An 18,822-nucleotide genomic window follows, 5' to 3' on the forward strand; every position below is an offset into this window, starting at 1 on the left:
GTTGCAGACATCATTCGTGTGCCGGACATTGGAAATGATGCCAGGCATTTTAGTGACTCAGATGCAAATGCAGTAGGCACAACACAATTGCACCAAGAGAATTGCCTGTTTGTGTCCACAATGACGCCAGAATTCTGGGGGAAAAAGCATGGCAGTTGCACTTAAAATTGCGCTTTGCACTCTGCACTTAGGTAAGTTAATGTGCCCTAAAGTGTATATTATATTTCCTGCTAGGTGACATTTGCATTAACAAGAGAATCGGACAAATCACCAGATTTCTCTTTCCTGGGCGGTTTCCCTTTCCTGGCTATTGTAACATGCCCAGGCCTAGCAGTTTGCACTCCAGCAATCCTTTAGCACAGTTGTACATTTAGACCATTGAATTGAATACAGTGGTAAAGCATTTACAGGTTTAAACTTGCTAATTAGCCTTTGCTTGCTATCTGGTACTGATCATTTTTTCTGGGTTAGTGAAGGAACTAATGGCATATTTTATGGTATTTCTGGATATATTTACTCAACCTAAAATAAAAGGTGCAGAGTTAAACAACAACAGTAATAATAACATTATTATTTGATTAAGCTCACTTTACCAATATGCCTTTTGGAAGTGAATGGAGCATGCAAATCTGTTATCTCCTTAAGCAGTGGCGTAACTACAGAGGAAGTATACCCCGCGGGGGGGCCCGGACCACAAGGTCAGCTTCCTCTATAGCCTGTGACCATCTATGGCATCTTACAGCAGCCCCTCTGGCATTTGCCAGAATCCACAGATTGTCTGCTCCCTGCCTGCAAGAGGGGCTCCAACCTTTACACTTCTTTGCAATCACAGCAAAATGTGCTCCTGTGTTGCTGGATGAAACACTCACAATCGTATTTATATATAGATGCTAGATAGGTAGATTCATAGGGTGCTGGAACTGCTGCATTGGAGTTTGATGGGATTAGGGCACCATATAATTACAGGTGTAGGATCTATTTTCCAGAACACTTGGGTTCAGTTTCTTTGGATTAGGTATCTTTTCATATCCCTTTTCAAATCACTATACCTTAAGTCTGTTAATCATTTAAACATTAAGTAAACCCAGTAGGTTGTTTTGCTACCAATGAGCATTCATGCAGCTTAGTTACAATCAAGGTATTGTTTTATTACTACAGAGAAAAAGGAAATAATTTTTAAAAATAATAATAATTTGTTTAAAATTGGGATATGATCTTCTAGAATTCAAACTTTCTGGATAATAAGTTTCCAGATAAGAGATCCCATACCTTTATATTGTTTAGTGCTGCAGTACTGATGTAATGGATATAACCCAAAATGTGCAAATTTCACTCCTCCTCAGAATAAATCAAATACACATAATGGGCTGATATGGAAAGAGGTGGTTCCAAATCATTAGTGCCCTAAAATCCAGTTATTACTCCTTTATATCTGTATGCATTAAATATATTGTTTTTAGAAATGTTAAACAAAATTTTTGAGATATTTACTCAGCTTCAGAGGAGCAGAAGAGCAGACCCCAGGCGCAGGCCCCTCTCCCATGCAGGGGCAATTATCACTAACAAGCTTCCTGTGCAGCTGATAATGCTCTGCTTCTATCTGGGCCTCTGTGCCAGAGAGAGCCAATAATGTAATAACCAGGGCTGCTGATTACATTAACATGCCATTTGTGCCTGCTGAACACTGTGTAACAGATAGTTTTTCAGCATGAGATCTGATTGATGTACGTGAATTTTCCTGACTTGAGTTTTAGATATATATGTGTGTAAAACAGACAAGATCATATGCCAGGTCCATCATTAATGGAACAAAAATAGCCATTATTTCCAGTTACAAACATTGGGTAGAAAAAAAAAACCTTGGTGGAACTTAAAGGAGAAATAAAGGTTTAATAACCAAATGTTAGGCACCTCCCAGTGATTGCATTCACTTACCTGATACCCCGGGCTGGTGCTCCTGTCCCTAACATCTGGCACCCCCCAGTCATTTTAACTTTCCTTCTCCTTTAAAGGGGAACAAAGCCAGGCTTTGGGAGGTTATGGGCATAGAGTAGGACTTGCAAGCAGGGCCTTCTGATCCCATTGATTACTCTGTAACCCTGTTTTTAATTCATAATTAATGTAAAGCTCAGTGTAACTTACTAGCGCTACATAAATAAATAAATAATGACTCACAGACAATTCTTTTAGGAAAAGAGACTATTTATTGCAGCATGTCAGCTTCAGATTTACAAGTTTTCCTTAGTGATTAGGTGGTAGCCTGCACTTAGCTGTTAGTCTGTATAGGGTTCCAGAGCTGGGTAGTGCTACTGCCAGTCACTGAGTATGGGGGTTCAGCTGTGGTGGTTGCAGTTGGGCAGTCTCTGTGATTTCCCATGTGTAAAAGGACTAGAAACATGGTGTTCTTGGCAGCCAACTTTGTAATACAGAATGGGACCAACCCCTGGCATACAATACAGAACAGGGTTTGATTTTTCCTGCAAACCACAAAGGCAGCTACCAGAGTGAACAAATCATGTGGTATTCCAGGAAGGCCATTATAGGGACCCGCCTGGCCCTGAATTGTGATGGTGCCATTCACAACTAATATTGTTGGGCATTCTGAAAGCCATATGGTAAGCATGCCCTGTTTAGTCTACATGTAGGATTCAGGCAGTCTTCACTCTTACATGAGGATTTGGGGCCAGCTGTGTGTATTGAGGTGGGCTAATTTACTGACAGTCCAATCTCTATTTGCCCTCACAGATCAGTTCTCTAGGCAGCACAGGTTAATGCAGTCTGTCTACAATTTTCATGAAACAAATAAATTAATAAATTAAATTTAAGCCCCAGTGCTGTGTCTGGTAAATTATGGCCACCCAGTCTCACCATTAACTGCCATCCTATTCACACCACACCTACCCTGCTGTGTGTTTGTGTTTGTAATTGTGTTTATTCCCAATATTGAAATCTTATCCGTGACACAGTGCCCCTCTATGTTTAAGCTGTTTTTAGAATTCATAACTATTCAGTGCCCTTTTTTTAGAGGTATATTGTATTTCATTACTTGTACAGTATGTTTACACTGCAGTTACGTCTGAACATACAATATGTGGTGCTCTGCTGGTGATTACTTTTGGTCATTGACTGGCTGATTCTGCAGAAGAATGTTCATGATATAGAGGTATAAAATAAGATACAGGTAGAGTATGAGAAAAGAAATTGCGGAGAATCAATTTTTCTTTTCTCTGATGCTCATACATCATTATTATATCCGTTATGGCACCTTATGTTCTGCACACCTTCCAGCTGCCTAGGGTACTAGGTTATGACCATAGCCTGCACACTAAAAGAAGTTATGGTGTCTATGAGGGTTTCTTCCACCGTATTTTGGTTTCTGGCGACACTCCAAAAACATACAGGCAGGTTAAGTACCTGCTGATAACACTGATCATAGTGTGTTAAGTTAGAGGCAAAAGATTGCAAGCTCCAATAGGGCAGGGACTGGGGTGAATGAAGTATAATCTCTGCAAAACGCTGTGACATTGGTCCTATGTAAATAAAGTATAATAATGATTCATTTGTTGGGTTACATATTATCAAAACCGTATGGTTGAATGTGATGGACATATGTCTTTTTTCAACCCAACTTACTATGTTACTATGTAAAACTTCAGTTAAGAAAAAGTTATTCTATACTGAAGATTTGTTATTAAACTCATTCTCCTTTGGGCACTGCTGTGGGCTCCCTATTGGTGTAACTCGGTTGCCAGTTCCAGTTCATTTATTATCAGTGACTATGTCCAGGCATGTCATGAGCTAAATCTCTGCTCTGCCCAGCTCTCACTATAAATGTCCTGTGCTGCGTGTCTTAATCATAGGGCTCTGCCCTCCTTCTCTGATAGTTACAAGGCTGCAGAGTAAATTCTTCAGCCAATGTCTTTCTGCCACATTAAAAAATGGAGAAGGTATATACTGTTCCTTTTACATCCTAGAATACCTACACAGATAAACCTTATGCACAGCAAATTCTGCCACTCAAAATATAATATATAAAAGATTAACCTTTCGTTTGTATCATTTTGTCATCACATGTACTTGCTGAAATATTTCCATCCATTTTTATTTTTTTTGCTGTAATGCGATTCTTGGCACAATTTTATAAAGGAGACACAATTAATGTGAGAATTTAATGTTTGGATTGTGATATAATAGTCAAAAACCCTCTGTTGCCACAATTACACACATATTATTTTATTTTCCATGTATTTGGAAAAATACACCTGTCCTGTTGCATATTGGGCAAAACTTAAACGCATGTGATGCGGTGCCTTATTTAAAGGGCCATCTTAATTTCTTGTTTTTAAATGTATTTCTATTTAACTAGGTATTCACTTGTATGACAAGCACTTTGTCTGCTAGAATTTAAATATATTTATTAACAGCTGTAATTAATTTTGGACACCAGTTTACATTGTATCTGCTCCCCCAGGTGAGGTTGCCTTGGCTACCTTTTGTTATTATCTGTCATCCAACTGCTCTTTTTCCCTACCTTGTTAATTCCATAGAACATTATTCTCCTAATCCCCACCTTAGTGACCAAATAAAATAGCAAGCATCAGTTCTAAAACACAAACTACAAGAAACAAATGTTCCATTTTTCGCAGTACAGTATATCTAATGTACCTTTCATATAAATGCGTCTTCATCTCTCCATTTCCAAAATAACTTTTCTGTCATCTGTTCTGATTGGACTGAGGCCACACCTAGTCCATTAGTAATCGTACAAGATCATTATTGTGGAATCTGGGGATTAGCAGAGAGGAAGAGGATCAGACAGTAGCACCAAGCTTTGAGAAAGCGAGAGACGCACACAGGCAGCTAATAGTGAGAAGGGAGGGAGCTCCAAGCAAAATATAAAGTTACAGATCAAACCACAGCTTAAGGTAAGAATCATTTGTACAGAAACATAAACTGCTTTAGGGCACCTGAAATACTTTATTCCAACTTTGCTTAGCAAATGATTTAAATGCTGCCAATAGGAGGTACGTTATGTTATTTTCAATGCATAATGTAGTAATGAAGTATGTTCTGATAGCAAACAAAATGCATGTTTTTATTCTATATGTAGGTTATTAATCTAACAAGATGATTCTGATATCTAATATGTTTTCTTACATATAGGAACAAAATATAGAAATAATGATGCCTTGGTGTAATTAGAATATAAATAGTGTGGCACGACAATATTGTTGTTACTATTGAGCTCTATTACTGCACGATTAACCCCAAACTTACGGCAAAGAGATTGATTTCTCTGTTGTTCCTGCAGCACTTTACTGCCCATATACTGCTGAGAAAGTGCATCATAAGCAATTAGAGCATTAAATATTAAAGCCTTGTCCTTCCTCAGATGGATTTGTATTTATAGCTAAATGATGTCAATAAACCATCAAAACAATAACAAAAATTGACTGGGAGCCCAGTTTTAGATTTCTTTTATGTCATTTCTTTAATGCATATTAATTCAATGTGCCGTCTGTACAGGTATGGGATCCATTATCTGGAAACCCATTATGCAGAAAGTTCTCCCATCTCCCATAGAGTTCATTATAAGTAAATAATTCTAATTTTACTAATTTTTTCCTTTTGCTCTGTAATATTAAAACAGTTAATACAGGGTACTTGATCCCAGCTAAGATATAATTAATTCTTATTAGAAACAAAACAATTCTAAGTAATTTTTAATGATTTTTAAGTAGACTTAAGGTATGGGATCCAAATTACAGAAACACCCCTTATCTGGAAAACCCTAGGTCCTGAGCATTCTGGATAACGGGTCCCATACCTGCACTGCAATAACTGCACAAGAAATTCTTATTGTTTATGCAGTCCAAAAAGGCTGGTACAAAGTGATTTACTATTTAATAAGAGTCATAATATGATAGACATGATTATAATTGTTTTATGCTATTATTTTTTGTGAACTTTATAATAAGAATGGCTAAATGATGTTTAATTACTCTGTTATGTTGGTATTTCTCTAGAATTCTACTGTACTCACACCGAAATAGAGATTGGTCTTTTCAGCATATAATACTGTGTAAATATAAGTTTGTTACACTAATATAAAATAACAGGGTATATTTTTTTGCTACATGATAAACATATACACATTTTTGCAAGCTTTAGAAATACGTATATTACTCTGGGTTTGGGGGCTATCCTGTTAGTTCTGTTGTTTCGGCTCATAAATAATAACAAGCTGTACTAGATGTTCTTTTTAGATTTACTATATTTATTTATACATGGCTGTGGAGTGTCCCTGTGTATTGTGGATATAATCTCATGATTTATAGAATTATAATGCAGGTATGGGTTCCCTTATCTGGAAACCTGTTATGCAGAAAGGTCCAAATTACAGGAAGACCATATCCCATAAACTCCATTTTAAGCAAGTAATTCCAATTTTTAAAATGATTTACTTTGTTTCTGTAATAATAAAACAGTATCTTTTACTTAAGGGGGAATGAGCTACATGAGTCCATATTGTTGACAAAACAACCCTACTCTGTTTATTTAATGTTTGAATGATTTGAAACAAGCTTAAGGTATGGAGACCTAAATTGTGGAAAGATCCCTTATCTGAAAAACCCCAGGTCCCACGCATTCCAGATAATAGATCTGTACTAAAATATAAATGCAATACTGATTCCTTTTCGTGGTTTCTTTTTCTATTTTCCCTTCCCTTTTACTACTATCCCTCATTCCCCCAGTGTATTCTATTTGTACAAGCACCAAGGTTTTTTGCTGCTTATGGTGCTCTCATTGGACTACTTTATATATATATACACCCCTTACTTTAAACAGCCTAAAAATGCTGAAAATCATCTGTATCAGCAGTGGCAAGTGATTTACATAATAGTCCTTGGTTTGCTGAGGATGTTTCAGGCTCTCCTCCACAAGCAGAAACAGGCTGGCAGAAGACCCACCTGGCGTGGCATTAGCCTAAAGTAGTCAGGCACAGACTACACCCATTATTCTACAGCACTGTGGAATTTATTTATGCTTTATAAATATGTGATAATAATACTAATAATTTATCTGCAGGGGCGGAGTGGTGAATCTTTGAGGACAGATCCTAGCAACTATGGTCACTGTGGTTGGCAAGGAGTCATTCGCTATCCACTTCCTAGTGGTGCTGAAAGAGATGTTGGCTTTTGTACTGTTCAGTTACACTGTGCTGCTGGGGGCCCTCGGGCTGGCTGGTTGGATTACTTACCTCATGGTTCTAAAATGATCGAGGCTGTCTAGACCTCTTTGGACTTTGCTTAATAGTACAGTGACCATTAGCAGGCGTCACATTAACGGATTCTTATGCAGTTACTGAAACACAAAGTGTAAACAGGACAAACTTTATTTATTAATATAAATGATGCTGTTAAAGAGTTATTGCAAGCATTTAAATATAACTTCATTGCTTAAATTATTGATAAAATAAATGATTCTTTTATTTTTAACAGTGCTACAAAATTACGTATTTTATTTTACTGGGCTAATATACAAACTCTACTATGGGGCATATTTACTAATAATCAAAATATCTAATGGCCGAACTTTCATCAGAACATAATATAATATATATAATAAACCACGATTGCAACAATTTACTAAGATGCTAATGTGACAAATGTTGGCATATAATCTTTGCAATCCTGAACATTTCCTTGAAAATATGCCAAGGTCCAGGCTGAATAATTACCATTTTAAAGGCCACATTAGCATCTTATTATCTACATCATGTCCTAATATCCCACATACACAATTGGAGTTATTGGTGTCATTATCCATTAGAATTGTATGGTACAACCCATTTCCAAAAAAGTGTGTGAAGTATAAATAAAAAGAGAATGGGATGGTTTGCATAGACCCTATATACAGTATAATTGCATATAATACAAGGACAACATATCAAATTTTGAAAGTGAGAAATTGTATTGTTTTCTGAAAAATAAATGCTTGTTTTAAATTTGTTGCTGGCAATAAAGCTTAAAGAACTTGGGTCAGGGGAAACAAAAAACTAGTAAAATTGTGAAATGCTTAAAGTAGCAGATCCCAGAGAGGCTGGGTCACTCAGAAGTAAAACACTGCGCAGGGGGCAAATATTGTAACAATTTAAAAAGAACGTTCCTCAATGCAAAGAGTTTGGGAATTTCATCATGTACAATACATGTTATAATTAACAGATTCAAAGAAAATGAAAAAATCTCTTTATACAAAGGACAAGGTCAAAAGCCAATATTGGATGGCTGAGATCTTCAGGCCCATGGGCAGCACTGCATTAAAAACACAATTTTGTAGGGGAAATGACTGCATGGGCTCAGGAATGCTTCCTAAATCCATTGTCTGGGAGCACAGTTCGTCACTATATCCACAAATCCAAGTTAAAGCTCTGCCATACAAAGCAACACCATATATAAATGTAGAGGATCAGAGAACCCTGTCCCCTGTTTCTCAGTCTGTGATCTCATCCAGCCTAGCTACAGACTGGGGAGGGATCCGGTTGGCTGGCTGCCCCAGTGCATGTCTGGGAGAGGTGTGCCTAAGCTTTGGAGCCAAAAATGTAGGGGCGGGCCCAGCAGTTTATAAAGGGAGCCCCTGCTGTTGTTTGCCAGTGCAGAGAGAGATCCAGAGTGAGCAGCCAGTACAAAGTGTGGTGTGTTCAGATTTGAAAGAATAAAAGTCTGCTGGGCTGCCAGGAAGTATAAAGTCCTCTGTGGAACTCTCTGTGTGTGTCCCCTGGCGTGAACAGGTATTGCTCGGTTACCTGCTACGTGGGAGCAGCCACCCTTTTCAACGGAGAAGGTACTTTGGGGCAGGTAGCACTACCTGGGGGAATAAAGAGCTCTTGGGGAAGGGATTGAACTGATTTAAGGGTTGGGGTCTATGCGGATCCAAGTTGAGGCTGGGCAAGTACAGAGACTGTGCCAGCAGTGGATAGCCCACACAAGTTCCTCAGGGCAGGATTATCAGTTATTCCTAAGATGTTCTATCTTCTATTTCAAAAGTTATATAAAGTTTGATATTGCTGCAAACCGTGTGTGATTATTTCCTAGTGGAAATCCCCTTGAGTGTGCTCCTCAGTGTCCACTAGGTGGAGGCACTGCGCTGTTCCTGGTATCTATATTTCACTGAGGACACAAATCTCCTGTAAATACAGTCCAAAATAAGTGAGTGTGCCAAGAAAGGGTTACATAAACATGATCCAGTAAAACTACTGCCTTCTCTGGGGCCAAGCTCAGCATAGACTGAAGTGAAGTGGATTTGACAAATTAAACTTTGAAATTCATTTTTGGAAATTATAGACCCCAGGTCCTCGGGGGCTAAAGAGGAGAAGGACCATCCAGCTTGTAATCTGTGATAGTATGCACTAGTGCACTTTTCATAGGTAGCTTGTACATCTGGGAAGGAACCTTTAATGCTGAATGATATACAGGTATGGGATCCCATCTCCCATAAACTCCTTTATAAGCAAATCATTACCATTTTTGAAAATGATTTCCCTTTTCTCTGTAATTATAAAACAGTAGCTTGTACTTGATCCCAACTAAGATATAATTAATCCTTATAGGATGCAAAACAACCCTATTGGGTTTAAATTCTATATTTAAATGATTTTTAACAACCTTAAGTTATGGAAATCCAAATTACGGAAAGATCCCTTATCTGAAAAATCCCAGGTCCAGAGCATTCTGGATAACAGGTCCCATACCTGTACTGTATACAGCTTTTGAAAAAACACTTGCCACTATCCAGAAACAGATTTTGACGAAAGGCATTGCTTGTTTTAGTCTGCACGTCTTACACCAACATGGCTCCATAGTAAAAGAGCCCCCAAACTGCTGAGCAGCTGAAATCCTATATTAGTCAAAAATGGGACAACATTTTACTTTTAAAACTGCAGCAATCAGTCTCCTCAGTTTCCAAATGGTACAGAGTGTAGTTAAAAGAAGAGGTGATGCAACCTTTGACTCCTCCTCTGGTTCTTACTACTCCTGTGAAGCAATCAGTGACAATTGGCCCTCTTTTATCACAATGGCATAATGGCATGGGTAACATTAGATCGACTAAGTAGTGAGATGCCCAAAGTGGCACATAAGCCAAATTTTACTGCCATTTGCCAAACACATAGAAGACATAATTGTACTGATTTGATGGATTGGTCTTAAAGACCCATTGAACTGCTTTATTTAGCTAAAATATGTGCACAGGTCTGGTCTGGGATTCAAAATAGATCCTGGCATATTAAATACACAGAGGCCCAAAGAACCCACCCACCACCAGTCCAATAAACAGTGACTGTCTATGGAACCTTACTGCAGCCCCTCTGGCATTAGGCAGAACCCACAGATTGCCAGTCCGGGCCTGTATTTGTATTTGGGTCAGTTGATGGTAAGACTGATCAGCATAATTTGCAGGTTTAGCCAATTGGCCTATGATGTGAATGCACCAGTGTTTCACTTTAGGCTCAGACTGTCAATCTGTAGATTCTGGCAAATGAGGGGCTGCTGTAAGATGTCATAGACAGTTACTATTTAGTGGGTAGGAGGGGTGCTGATTGGGCCTCAGTATACTTGAAATGTCAGGGCCTATTTTCAATCCCAGTCCAGGCTTGTTTCACTAGCATTAGCCAGTTATTCAAACACTATAAAACTGGTACAATAACTATCACATGCTCAGCAAAGTAAGTGACTCCAGTATACCTCCAAAGACAAGGACTGTCAGTCATCATCCACCACTTCTTACTGTGGAATGGTAAGTCATGTAGTTTAGCAACATCTTAAGATTTCTGGGCTCTCTGCCAAAAGCTACTTTTTAATTAAGTCTGAGAAACAATGTATCACACTGCAGGTGTGGCTTGTTAACTTTCTGGCTCTCTGCCAAAAGCTACTTTTTAATTAAATTTGAGAAACATTTGTATCTTTTTTAAGTGTTCGGTGCAGAAGATCAAAGGGAAATGAGGGACTTTTCAGTAAGAATCTGGGACTGCAGATTGAGCTGTCAAAAGAGGGACTGTCTCGCGAAAATCGGGACAGTTGGGAGCTGTGCCATATATATCTATTGCTCAGTGGATTAGTGTGAATGAAGCCCAAATAGGGCTGAAATGAATTTAGGCTGGGACCCCTTCCCCCTTTAGCCATATATTCATTCGGGCAGGGCCTGCTCCCTCCCCCGGCCAGCTCCAGGTAGAGCGATAGAAGGGTGAGCAGTGGAGGGAAAGAGAGGGGCGGGCTAGGGGAGGGGACTTAGGCAGAGCAAGGTATGTAATGGGATGTATGTTTGTTAAGGATACATTCTTACTTGTTTCTTGTTTAGGATCGGTGTCTGTGAGTCTGGATCAGCAGCAGGCATCGTTCAGCAGAAGTGATTTTCGCTTGAATAATGGACGCCATTGGTGCAGGAGTGGAATTGCCCAGGAGGAAGATTCTTCGGCCAAAAAGGTTCCGGGATGGAGGGGAGCAGGGGGAGTTGTTGTTAGGAACCACGCGGAAGAGGAAGATGAGGTATCTTTTGCAGGAGGAGAGGGACACCAAATGTCCGGTGCAGGGAAGGGTTGGCAAGGTAGTGAGGAGAAACGGTGCGACGCCGCAGGATTGCGGAAGATTTCCAGATGACGGCAGAGGGGGTACGGAAGGTGGCGAGGAACAAGGGGAGTGCGCGGTAAGTGCAGCGGAACAAGGGAGGGGGTTCGGAGGCCCGCGAGGGGGGGGAATAGGCCGGAAGAAGGCTGCCACTGCCACCAACGCAAACCACGAAAGGGTCCAAAGGGGGGGAGTAAGGGATTTGGGTAGCGATCAGACCACAACGGGAGATGCAGGAAGGGGGACATTGGGGGTATCTGAACGCTGGGTAAAGAAGTCCACAGCCACCGAGACAGAAGGAGGGAGAGAGTGCAGCACAGAAAGTGGAGAGGAGTTGGATGAGGAATCGAACGAAGGTGAGTGGGGCATGGAGGCCGATCCTGTCCCTAGGGGGGGCGGTTGCGGGCAAAGCTGGGCAAGGGGGGGTTGCAATACACAACTGAGAGGTAATGGCCATCCGAGATACGTGCAGGACGCTTTGAGACCCAGGTATGGGGGTGGTCTGCAAGGTTGGGAGTACAATGGCTATGAGGATGATTTTTATGAGGATGCTTATTGTGATGGGGACTATTGTGAAGAGGGTGATGGTTGTAGTTATGATCTGAGGAAGGTGCATAGGCTTTGGCAAAGGAGGCCTAGGTGGATGGACCAACAAGATAACATGTACAGTCATAATTTTGGTTGTGCAAGTTTCTTTTTCAGGAATAGGGAGGAGGAGGAGAGTTGGAGACAATGGAGAAAGGAGAGGATGGGACAGCAGATGGGAGACGGGAGTCGGATTGGAAATCAGCAGGCAGCCACTTCATCTGCATCTCATACGGTGGGGGAGGAGAGGAATGCTGGAGTGTACATGCAAGAGGCTGCAACTGAGTTGGGATCTCTAGATGTGTTGGCTAATCAGGATTCAGACTCTGATACATCTGATAGCGAGACGGAAGGGGGAAAGATTTTAGCATTAATTAAGAAATATTTTAAGGACGGTAAGGGAAAAGAAGGTGTTAGGAAGAGAGGAAAGAAGGGGGGTCAGCTGTTGCTACCGTTAGGGGCGGCGGATACTTATGCGTGTGCTTTGACAGAGACTGCAGCTCATTTGCCTAAGAAATTAAGGAAATCAATTGAAACAGATAAATTTGTGGATGTGTATGAACTAACAAGGGAAGCAGTTCAGGCAAAAGAAGATGGTGTTAAGACTGAGAAGGAAGGTAAGAGGAACAAATCGATTTTTGATTGGTTGAAGGGATTTTTGGTTTTTGCTAGTGTTTATTTGAAAGGAAAGCCAGAGCAATGTTTGAATGTGATCAAATACATAGATACCATAGTGGATACTTATCTGTTTTACAAGGGAACTTCATGGTCTGATTATGACAGAACATTTAGGAAAAAGATTGTTAATAGCAAGGTTTTGTCATTTGGTCAAAAGGATATAGATTTGTGGACTAGGTGCGTGTCTAAGGAGCAAGGAGGTTATAACAACGCGAGTAGAGGGTTTAGCGCTTTTAAACCAAGGAATGTGTGTTTTGCATACAATAAGAGGAGGTGTATCAGGGGGTACGCTTGTAAATTCAGGCATGTATGTTCTTCATGCGGGTTGTCTCATGTGGTGAGAGAGTGTGGGAAAAAGAAGGAGGCGGAGGAAAAAACAGTGTTTCCAACGGCTAATTTGCAGTTTTTAGGAATTGAGATAGATACGGAGGCAAGGGTGTGTAGGCTTCCCAAGGACAAGGTAGAGAGGACAAAACGGGCAGTTAAGAAAATGATAACAGCGGGGAAGGTAACGTTGAAGGAGATGCAGAAATTGATGGGTTTGTTAAACTTTGCGTGTAGGGTCATTCCTATGGGTAAAGTATTCAATAGGCGTCTAGAAAAATCTACGGCAGGAGTGAAGAAGTCATTCCACAAAATCAGAATCACGAAAGAACTGAGAGAAGATTTGATGGTATGGGATAAGTTTTTGACCGAGTTTAATGGGATAAGAATTTGGATGCAGGAGGTTAAGCATAGTCAAGAATTGGACTTCATCACGGACGCAGCAGGCAGCATTGGTTTTGGGGCTTACTTTGCAGGGAAATGGAGTGCGGGTAGATGGCCGCAGACATGGCATGAGAAAGGATTAACCAAGAACCTGACACTGTTGGAGCTTTTTCCTATTTTGGTAGCGTTAGAGTTGTGGGCAGAGGGATTAAAAAATAAAGCAATAAGGTTTTTGTCAGATAATATGGGAGTAGTTTATGCTGTGAACAACTTGTCATCTGATTCACTTCCAGTGATTAGGTTACTGAGGCGGTTGGTGCTGATTTGTTTAGAATTTAACATATCGTTTAAAGCACAACATGTGCCAGGGGTCGAGAACACACTAGCAGACGCCCTGTCAAGGGAAAAGTGGGATCTTTTCTTCAGATTGGCTCCTAATGCAGAAAGATCTGCTCACGCGTGTCCTGGTAATTTATGGCAGTTGGTGAACCCATATTAGGTATACAGCATGTCTTTATCGGAAAAAACTCTGGCCAGCTATAAAAGGGCTTGGGAAAGATGGCGGCTATTCTGCATTGGTGGTAAGAAAAATTATGCTTTTAAGGATTTATTGGAATTTTTGAGGGAACTTTACAAGGAGGGGAAGTCCAAGGCGGTTGCGGCTACTACATTGGCGGCTTTCACACATCATCCTATTGTTAAGAAAGTGGTGAAGGGCTGGAGTAGCGCTGAAGACCCGAGGGTAGATAAAAGGGAACCTATCATTAAAGATAGGCTGCAACAGATATTGCGTTCATTGGGCGCAATTTGTTTTGACCAATTTGAGTGTGTTTTGTTTAGAGCAGCTTTTGCCCTGTCGTTTGTTGGAGCTTTTCGTGTTAGTGAGCTGGTGCCACCTTCTAAGAAGGCAATAGAAAAAGGATTGCAATACAAAAATGTATCATTACAAAAAAATAAATTGTTGATTTATATTAGTAGGTCGAAGACAGATCAAATGGGTAAAGGAAAATGGGAAAGTATTCAAGGAACAGGGGAAGTATCATGCCCAGTAAAGTTGTTAAGGGAATACATGGTGGTGCGTCCAGAGTGGGGGGCAGCTATTGTTGTTGCATAAAGATGATTCCCCTCTTTCAGCCTTTCCATTTAGGCAAGTTCTGAAGAAGGCGGTGATCGATAATGGTTGGGACACAAAGAAATTTGGAACCCATTCTTTTAGAATCGGCGCAGCAACTGAAGCTGCAATGGGGGGTGGTAGCAGTGACAATATAAAAGCATTGGGTAGATGGAAATCAAGGGTATACAAGAAGTATATAAGGCCTGTAAATAACGCAAGTGAGAAGTCTTAACCAAAGTTTTTGTTTGTTTTTTGTCGCAGCAGGAGGTGCAATGGCTTGCAACATTTTGATATTGGGGCATTCTTTTATTTTCTGGGCATAGGAGCATGCAGGGGTTGCAGGTCAACAGATGGGTTTGCCCATAAGGGACGAGAAAGTCCAGTGTATAGCATGGTCAGATGTGATACAAAGGAGCAGTTAGAGAGGCCCTATTTCCCCCAAGGGCATTGAGAAATCCAGGAGAAAGGTTAATAGAGCCATGCGGAAATTCATTTGTTCCTCCGGTGGTGGTAGAATTCGGCATGAATATATAAAATGTAATCACACACACCTGTATAGGGAAGATGGAGTTCATTTGTCGATGGAAGGTTTGGATTTGTGCATTGGGAATATCAAGGCTTTTACTGATGAATGGTGGAGGGCACGGGCCAGGTAGTGGGGCCATTGGAAAAGGATAGGTGTCACCCCTCCCCTTTTTTCCATTGGTTGGCGGCAGTGCGGCTCTGAGAGCATGAGTTGGTTGAAGCGCAGGCCTACCTTTAGTGAGTCACTAGTGTACATCAGACTTTGACTGCACAGTCTTCTCTGATGCATGCAAGAGACTGGTTAGCGCCATTTATGCACAACGAGGGAGCAGGGGGGATGGGCTTAAGAAAGCGATCACTAAGAGCGCGCGGCCCTATGATCCCTGCTCTAATTTTTTCATGGTAAATTTTTTGGGCATTGTGCCCACGTTGGGTAGGGGGATGGGCTTAAGAAAGCGATCACTGAGTGCGCGTGGCCCTATGATCCCTGCTCTAATTTCTTCATGGTAAATGTTTTGGGCATTGCGCCCACGTTGGTTTTTTGGAGACACAATAGTTTTGTGTTTGGAAAATAAGAGCCGCAGCTGGGGTCAGGGTGTACCTATATATATTTTTTATGGTTTGAATTAATAAAAGCCTGTGACCTCCACAGAATTTGCCACATTATGTCTCAGCGTGTTTACTTTGGTGGTAAGGGGGGCAAAGCCGGGGGATAGGGGGTTCCTTGACCTAGTTTGAATGAAGCCCAAATAGGGCTGAAATGAATTTAGGCTGGGACCCCTTCCCCCTTTAGCCATATGTTCATTTGGGCAGGGCCTGTTCCCTCCCCCGGTCAGCTCCAGGTAGAACAATAGAAGGGTGAGCAGTGGAGGGAAAGAGAGGGGTGGGCTAGGGGAGGGGAGTTGGCAGAGCAAGGTATGTAATGGGATGTATGTTTGTTAAGGATACATTATTACTTGTTTCTTGTTTCCCACCCTCCCTCCCTAGGTGAGCTGATCCAGTTGTGAAGACGGTGCTCCAGGGTCATTGCGACCGATCGCCAAGAAGGGGTCAGGAAGGAATTTTCCTCGTAGCGCTAATTGGCCGAAAAGTGCTAGAGTTTTCGCCTTCCTCTGGAGTACCATTTTCTGTGGTGGTCAAAGGCACTGAGTGATTCAGCTGCGGCTCGGCAGTGCGGCTCTGAGAGCATGAGTTGGTTGAAGCGCAGGCCTACCTTTAGTGAGTCACTAGTGTACATCAGACTTTGACTGCACGGTCTTCTCTGATGCATGCAAGAGACTGGTTAGCGCCATTTATGCACAACGAGGGAGCAGGGGGATGGGCTTAAGAAAGCGATCACTGAGTGCGCGCGGCCCTATGATCCCTGCTCTAATTTCTTCATGGTAAATTTTTTGGGCATTGCGCCCACGTTGGGTAGGGGGATGGGCTTAAGAAAGCGATCACTGAGTGCGCGTGGCCCTATGATCCCTGCTCTAATTTCTTCTTGGTAAGTTTTTGGGCATTGCGCCCACGTTGGTTTTTTGGATACACAATAGTTTTGTGTTTGGAAAATAAGAGCCGCAGCTGGGGTCAGGGTGTACCTATATATATTTTTTTTATGGTTTGAATTAATAAAAGCCTGTGACCTCCACAGAATTTGCCACATTATGTCTTTTGTTTACTTTGGTGGTAAGGGGGGCAAAGCCGGGGGATAGGGGGTTCCTTGACCTAGTAGTGTACCTATTAGTGTATCTATTCCTTTCTGGTCAGTATACAGGAAATTTTCTCAGATCTTTTTCTTGATCTGCCAGATCTGATTTTCACATATCCCTTCAACTACCATTTCTTTTATTAAGCTCTGCAATTGTCAACAGCTGACAACTCATAAGGCTGTTAAAGAAACAGTAACACCAAAAAATTAAAGAGTTTTAAAGTAAATGAAATATAATGTACTGTTGCCCTGCACTGGTAAAAGTTGTGTGTTTGCTACAGAAACTCTACTATAGTTTATATATAATAAGCTGCTGTGTAGCTCCGGGGGCAGCCATTCAAGCTGGAAAAAGGAGAAAAGGCACAGGTTACATAGCAGATAACGGATAAGCTCCGTAGAATACAATAGTGTTTTATCTGTTATCTGCTAAGTGCCTGTGCCTTTTCTCCTTTGAATGGCTGCCCTCATGGCTACACAGCTGCATTCTTTATATAAACCATAGTAGTGTTTCTGAGGCAAACACACCAGTTGTACCAGTGCAGAGCAGCAGTATATTATATTGGAATTTCTTTAATACACTTGAATTTTTTGGTGTTACTGTTCCTTTAAGACCTAAAGAGATAATCAGGGTCAGAGACCTTGCAGAGACCACTGGATAAGTAGAAAGGTGTGTAAGCGGTGCATGGCACAATTACTATTTTCTTGATTCCTATGGCTGAAAGTTTGTGAAATAGAATGTAACTGTGCATTAAAATTAATGTTTTTTTTAACACACTGACTGCTGCAGTAGTTTCCTACTTTTCGCTTAAAGGAGACATATCCTATAAAAATTAAGAATGTACCAGTGAATTATTCTCCTAGATATAGAAGGATTGTGCTTAAAAAGTAGTGTTTCCTGCTGATTTATTGAGAAATTCCACCAAAACCCCACTAGTCCCGCCCATCTGTTCCACTTCCTGCTGGCTGAATTCTCTGGATGAGCTGGGGAGCCGGCGGCCCTCCCTACCCTGCACTGTAGGATAGGAACCAATCAGCAGCTAGGCTGACCTGATAGGGAACTGAAGCCTATCTGTGCTTGTGTGAGTGCAGGGCTGTGATTGGCTCTCCCCCTCCTACTGTGCTTCTGGCAGGGGCCGTTAGGACACGCCCACCCCTCATTTGAAACACAGACAGAGACCTGAGAGGATCTATAGGGAGCTCCAATAAAGGGGCCATTGTTACAGAGAGGATTAATGTTTAGCACAAAGGGAAAGCAGCACCGTATATTATTCATAATTGCCTACATGGTTAGGGGTTTCCCATTTATCCAATATGTCTCCTTTAAAAAAATCCAAATATGTCATTTGGTAAGGGTTCCCAAGCATTTGCTTTTAACTGTACTTATGCCCTCTACAGAGGCAGGGCTGGGGAGGGGTGAGGAGGGATTGGCAGGGCTGGGGAGGGGTGAGGAGGGATTGGCAGGGCTGGGGAGGGGGCTGGGGAGGGGTGAGGAGGGATTGGCAGGGCTGGGGAGGGGTGAGGAGGGACTGGCAGGGCTGGGGAGGGGTGAGGAGCGATTGGCAGGGCTGGGGAGGGGTGAGGAGGGACTGGCAGGGCTGGGGAGGGGTGAGGAGGGACTGGCAGGGCTGGGGAGGGGTGAGGAGGGACTGGCAGGGCTGGGGAGGGGTGAGGAGGGACTGGCAGGGCTGGGGAGGGGTGAGGAGGGATTGGCAGGGCTGGGGAGGGGTGAGGAGGGACTGGCAGGGCTGGGGAGGGGTGAGGAGCGATTGGCAGGGCTGGGGAGGGGTGAGGAGGGATTGGCAGGGCTGGGGAGGGGTGAGGAGGGACTGGCAGGGCTGGGGAGGGGTGAGGAGGGACTGGCAGGGCTGGGGAGGGGTGAGGAGCGATTGGCAGGGCTGGGG

General features: G+C 42.0%; 1 protein-coding gene and 1 long non-coding RNA gene across 2 annotated transcripts; both read left to right on the plus strand.

The window, feature by feature from the left end:
- Positions 1-4,729: 4,729 nt before the first annotated feature.
- Positions 4,730-7,504, plus strand: LOC100491839. The gene is made up of 2 exons (XR_208181.4): positions 4,730-4,925; positions 7,090-7,504. It is a non-coding gene; the product is annotated as an uncharacterized LOC100491839 (long non-coding RNA).
- Positions 7,505-11,314: 3,810 nt separating this feature from the next.
- Positions 11,315-16,875, plus strand: LOC116406446. Its single transcript, XM_002937695.5, has 2 exons — positions 11,315-12,823; positions 16,219-16,875. The coding sequence occupies exons 1-2, from the start codon at positions 11,422-11,424 to the stop codon at positions 16,236-16,238; spliced, it is 1,422 nt and encodes a 473-aa protein (XP_002937741.3). The 5' UTR covers positions 11,315-11,421; the 3' UTR covers positions 16,239-16,875.
- Positions 16,876-18,822: the final 1,947 nt, after the last annotated feature.

The sequence above is a fragment of the Xenopus tropicalis genome, chromosome 1, assembly GCF_000004195.4.
Source record: "Xenopus tropicalis strain Nigerian chromosome 1, UCB_Xtro_10.0, whole genome shotgun sequence".
Lineage (NCBI taxonomy): Eukaryota > Metazoa > Chordata > Amphibia > Anura > Pipidae > Xenopus > Xenopus tropicalis.

Bases quoted from the DNA above. Each gene is read 5' to 3' on its own strand.
- LOC116406446 (XM_002937695.5), top strand. From the start codon at position 11,422: ATGGACGCCATTGGTGCAGGAGTGGAATTGCCCAGGAGGAAGATTCTT. The intron at 12,824-16,218 runs GTAAGAGGAACA...CTCCCTCCCTAG, and splicing joins TGTTAAGACTGAGAAGGAAG to GTGAGCTGATCCAGTTGTGA.